The sequence below is a fragment of the Olea europaea genome, chromosome 5 (genome assembly GCF_002742605.1).
Source record: "Olea europaea var. sylvestris chromosome 5, O_europaea_v1, whole genome shotgun sequence".
Lineage (NCBI taxonomy): Eukaryota > Viridiplantae > Streptophyta > Magnoliopsida > Lamiales > Oleaceae > Olea > Olea europaea.
Window position 1 is genome coordinate 5,398,502 of NC_036241.1, and position 5,349 is coordinate 5,403,850.

A 5,349-nucleotide genomic window follows, 5' to 3' on the forward strand; every position below is an offset into this window, starting at 1 on the left:
TCGCAGTATAAATATGATTATAATATAGACTCTTATGATATTAGATACATAAATGATTTAATCTAGTGCAAGTTGAGGTTTGTAAGCCTTATGCCTTAATTTCAATCAATCTTGAATGTAAACACTTATACTATGATTAATGCATTTTATTTCTGGTAAGATCAATTATTTATTTGAATTATTATTCTAATAATTTATACTAAATAGATTCTGTAGATTCAATTTCTAGTAATTTGTTATTCACAAGGAGTTGTGATTGTGAAATACCAATTATCCCTGTTCGTAAGCAATAACGAGACACGGATATCGTTACGAAGGTTAGATCATAATGTGTGGCATTTCTCACTTTTTAAAGTGAGTAACTTGTCTTAAAACTAAAATATAGTGGCATTTAAATGAGTATGTGGATATTTTGTTAAAGAACATAACATTGGAGATCCGCTAAAGAGATTCCACATAAATAACTATTTGAGTATCAGTTGTTAATCTCTAACATTTGGTAATAGAATTGGTCCTTTGACTTTAAGTTATCATAGTGCCTTATATGGAGATAGCTATGCATTGATGATGTTCGATATTGCATTGTCAAAAGTCGCTAATATGATATCATTCGGACCTGTTAATAATCATATAAAGGTTGTAAACGATCAATAGAGGATTCATCATTTTAGATAGTTAGAAATTGTGATATATATTTCATTCTGTTAAATTGATAACGAAGTTCTTGACTAAGGTGTACTCATAAGTCTTAAAAGAATGTTTAACTTACAGTGACTTACGAATGAGTTGAAAAATATGATCGATATTTGAGATTGATGCACATCCATATCTCGTAACTAATCCAATCATATTGACATATGTATTTTAGTTTCATGATAAATGAACAACTTTAATTTTGTCATACTACATGACATCATATGTATTTCATCAATCTGGGTCAATGGATGTGGATTGTCGAAAAATTAAAAGAAGATATTTCGATTTATCGATTCTGATTAGATTCAAATAATAATTCACATCATTAGATATCGTAATCGAGAACCTAAAGGATCACATAAAAAAGGAAAACTAGAAGAATTATGTCACTAATTAATAAATTGACAAGTATTGGACATTGTACAATTATTTATTTTGATTATTTATTAATGAGCTAAATTAATTAATTTATGGACCAAGTTTAATTGATTAAATTAATTAAGTGTTGGATCGAGTTAAGTTTAAGGGACATACATACAATTCATTATCTTGTTAGCATAAGAAAAGAAAAGCCCAAATTTTCTCATTCTTATTACCTGTGTGGATTTTCATTGGAGGTTAGATAATTAGGCAGCTATGGATTGTAAATCAAAATTGTTCACCACAAAATTCACTAAAGATATAATTCTTATTACAATTTCTTTTTAAACACAAAGTACATCCTTTGTGGGAATTGAAATATCGTTTAAATCCCGTTGTACATGTTAAGTAAATTCTCAAACAAAAAGCACATGATATTTTCAAGATATTCCATATTTTCAAATTTTTGTTACTCTTTCAAGACTCATATTTCTCAATACAGTTTTAGTAAAAATAAATCCTTGAATATTTTCCTGTCGATTTAAAAAAAATAAAATAAAATAAAAACTCTTCAAAAAGCATTGAAAATTAAATAAAAGTCAAACAAAGTCAGTGCAGAAACTGCAACCGTTAAGATAGGATCTAACCAATCTATGAAGATATGTGTATGTGTGAGCCAACACCCTGTAGCAAAGTAGGAACAGGGAAAGAAAAATTGCCATGGCCCAAAGTAATGAAAGTATTGGTTAAATTTCTCATAAGATTTCCTCTTATAGATAGATGCAAAAATCGATCCGAATTCTTTTAATATCAATTTGCACTTTTGTAATTAAAAAATTCAATAGAATCACTACAATAAAATTTCACATTATTTTTCTTCACAGCTTTAAACATATAAATGTCTTGGACGTTTTCTTGCTGAAAGGTGACTTTGCTTCCCTAAACCTTTTTTCTTCTGAAAGCAATTTTGCAAACCTGTAAGACAAAATTAATAGGACAATTGTTAACATGAAGATAAATGAATTACAAATGTGCAAAATAGCAGTAATTTAATTTAATTTTTTTTAATGTTTATTCATACTTTTTCAAAGCATCCTCATTTGTTCCACCATTTTCAATTGGCTCGAATAGACCTGAATCTAAGTTTAGCCTTGAAACTGGTTTCTTCAATAAACTTTGGCCAATTTCAACCAGTTTGTTTAGGTTTTCCTTTGTTGCAACATCAACTGAGGCAGCCGTCCCAGTTAAAGTGTCCTCCTTACATGTAATAAAAAAATTATCAGTTCTCAAAAATGTAAAAAAAAAAATAACACAATAGGGGGTTTAACACAATTTAAATAAACAATTTTGTTCAGATTTAGCTTTTAGATTAGGTGAGTATATATTAGTATTAAAAGAGGCAAATGCCTTATGTTACCCAGTATCACCACCTATGTACGCGTTAGGCCTTTAATGAATAAATCTGATGTGTAGAAAAAACGATTTTTGGAATATAAAAATTTAAATGAGTAAATTTTGGCTGTAAACTTTAGCTTGTAAATGATGTGTTTTAACGTCAATCTTACTTGAATTCTAAGGTAGTTTTCTTGAGAATGAAATGCTTGAAAAACAACGGAAATATGTAAATCCACCATATCAGCACTGGCTTGAGTGAAAACATCTACTATTGGAGAGGAACCTCCATTCTGCAACCATTCAAAAATTCCCCATTTGGCTGCCTTCTGAGCACTATATTTCTTCTGTGCCTTTGACGAGCCAGTGCCCACTGAAATGACTAAAAAGCGTCCATAATCCATAGGCTTAATTGGGAAGAAATCTGGGTTTCCATCCAAAATCTGTTTCGTAATTTGGTTGATGGCAACTAATGTCTGCAAGAATATAGGGTTTGAGAAAAGATATGACTTTAACATTTCTGATTTCATGAGTAAAAGAAAGAGAAAATTTAACAAACAAAATAGTTCTTGTGAAAAGAAGAGAAACAAAGTTGAAAGAGTTTGGCGTCATATTGGTTCATTAATTTACGAGTGGTGCTCAACATTAGATTATTTGAATTTCACAAACAACTTTAATTTCTATAAAATAAAATAAAAAAAAAATTCAAATGTTGAATTTATTTGAATTTCACGAACAACTTTAATTTCTATAAAATTCGAAAAAAAAAATTAATATTTAACGAACGATTTGTTTCTGAGTGATTTTGTGAGATTTAAGTATAATATATTTGCTGATAAAAGAAAACATAAAATTTTCTAGATATTAGTGAAAGTTAAGAAAATGACTAGTATGGAATGGATTTCCATGATAAATTGAAATGGTGAAACAGAGTATGTACATATTCATATCAGTTATTTTATTATGTAAAATTCAATGACATTGTTCTGTATGTGTGTGTCTTTTACCGGATTATTGGCAGCAACACCACCGTCTACGAGGTTGAACTCTCGTACATAACCTTGGTTCTTGAAATAATATGCAGGAAGATAAGTTGGAGCTGCAGATGTGCCAATGCATATATCTGAGAGTCGAACGTCCAACGATGGATTCCTCACGGCCTGTATACACATATATACGGACTGAATTACATTACATTCCCTGTATGACTCAATAGTACAAATGAAAAATAAAAAGATATATAGATTATCAATTTTCTTGTAGTACCTTGTAAATAAAATAAAGAAACAATAAGATTTTGTCGTTGATATCAACAACTTTTTCGTAGACCGAAAAGTAATTGATGATTACCGATGACGTCGTACAAGACATTATCTTCGGTAGTCACTGTGTATGTGAATTGATGATATCCAACTATATGAGTGTTAGCAATTCCATTTGAATCACAGATAAGTCAGCAATTATTGGCACAATTGTTTAGTGTAATTGTTAGCTCTATTTTAATTTATTATTATTCTTTTTGGAAAAGACATTAGGAATTTTGTCTAAGGCCCTTGAATTGATTGAGAGGCCTTTAGTAAATACTTACAATATAATGATTGGTTAGCTGGATATCATAGTTTCATAAACAATTAAGAATACAATCAGACAAATACTGTTGGACGAAAGGAATGATGAGAAGAATTGTAGACCTGATATTTGGAGAAAACAATAGGTTGCAAATTTTCAATGTCAAATGTTGGAATGACAACATTAGTTAATGTCTCATGCAGTCGAGTGTCGCCTAGTTTCTCTCTGATAACTTTGTGAAGGTACTCTCCATCGTACTTCGGTCCGACTATAGATTTCAATAGTTTTTCGAACAATCCCAATAAGCCTCTGCAATTCGAAATCAGTACAAATACATGTGATCATCAATAAAAATATGATCATAAAATCACTAAGATTAATATAAAATGAAACTGTTTGTTGTACTACTTAAGTATAAATTATACTTCTTTTGCGGAAAAATTCTAGAGGAGTGCTCGAGATAAAAGGGTTTAATATCTTTAGCTGAAAACAATGGTAGGTTATCTTTGTTAGGAGCGGTTAACATGGCAGTTACTAGACCTCCTGTACTCGTTCCTGCAATTACATCAAAGTAATCTGCAAGTCTAGCATCCTCGCCGTCAAGCCCCTGGCAACGAATAACACATTTCCAGTCAGTTTTATTATGCATTTTATTGTGGACTCTTTACAACCCCTTCCAATTTAAAATTTGGGCAACTAGGTATTAGATATGTTTAATATGAATACGTTGGTGTTTGACTCTGATTAGTTTAAAAAACAAAATAAAAATGTTAGATCATTAACAAAACAACTACAGTATCAGTGATTCGTGTGAAGAAAATATTAAATAAATAAATAATTTAATTTTTTATTTGAGATACGACTATTACCCAAACATTAAATTTGCCATCTTTTCGACAAAAATGCAATGGAACTAATTTATTAAAGAATCTCACGTTTATGCCATCTAACAAAGATAAAGTATTATGAAGGTCAGGAAAAAAATAATTTTATGTGCTCTCTAACAAAGATAAAGTAGTATTAGGGTAACCGAAAATGTTGCGTTGAAATCTAACTACTAACAATTTGGTTAAATTATCCAATATTCAAGATTTTGAAGAAAAAAATGAATCTGGCCCTGCAAATAAATAAATGAGTCTCTTCCCTAGGAATTTGAGCGTTTGAATAAAATGCTCAAGAGTTATATTTGTCTTTTTTTCCCTTTTTTGGGAAAAATAAAAATAGGAACAAAGCTATTTAAAAGTGAATTACCTGAAGTTGAGATTCAAGATATTCAAGGATAGTGGCAGGAATAATTCCTCTAATACCACCCCCATCAATGCTCAGAATTGT

General features: G+C 30.0%; 1 protein-coding gene across 1 annotated transcript; it reads right to left on the reverse strand.

Annotated features, from left to right (window-relative positions):
* Positions 1-1,934: 1,934 nt before the first annotated feature.
* On the reverse strand, positions 1,935-5,346 carry LOC111394159 (patatin-like protein 2; the record flags this gene model as incomplete). The annotated part of the gene is made up of 7 exons (XM_023019927.1): positions 1,935-2,031; positions 2,138-2,313; positions 2,622-2,924; positions 3,456-3,608; positions 4,140-4,326; positions 4,443-4,624; positions 5,269-5,346. Coding segments are annotated over 7 exons (1,176 nt in total), but the record flags the coding sequence as incomplete, so codon positions are not given.
* Positions 5,347-5,349: the final 3 nt, after the last annotated feature.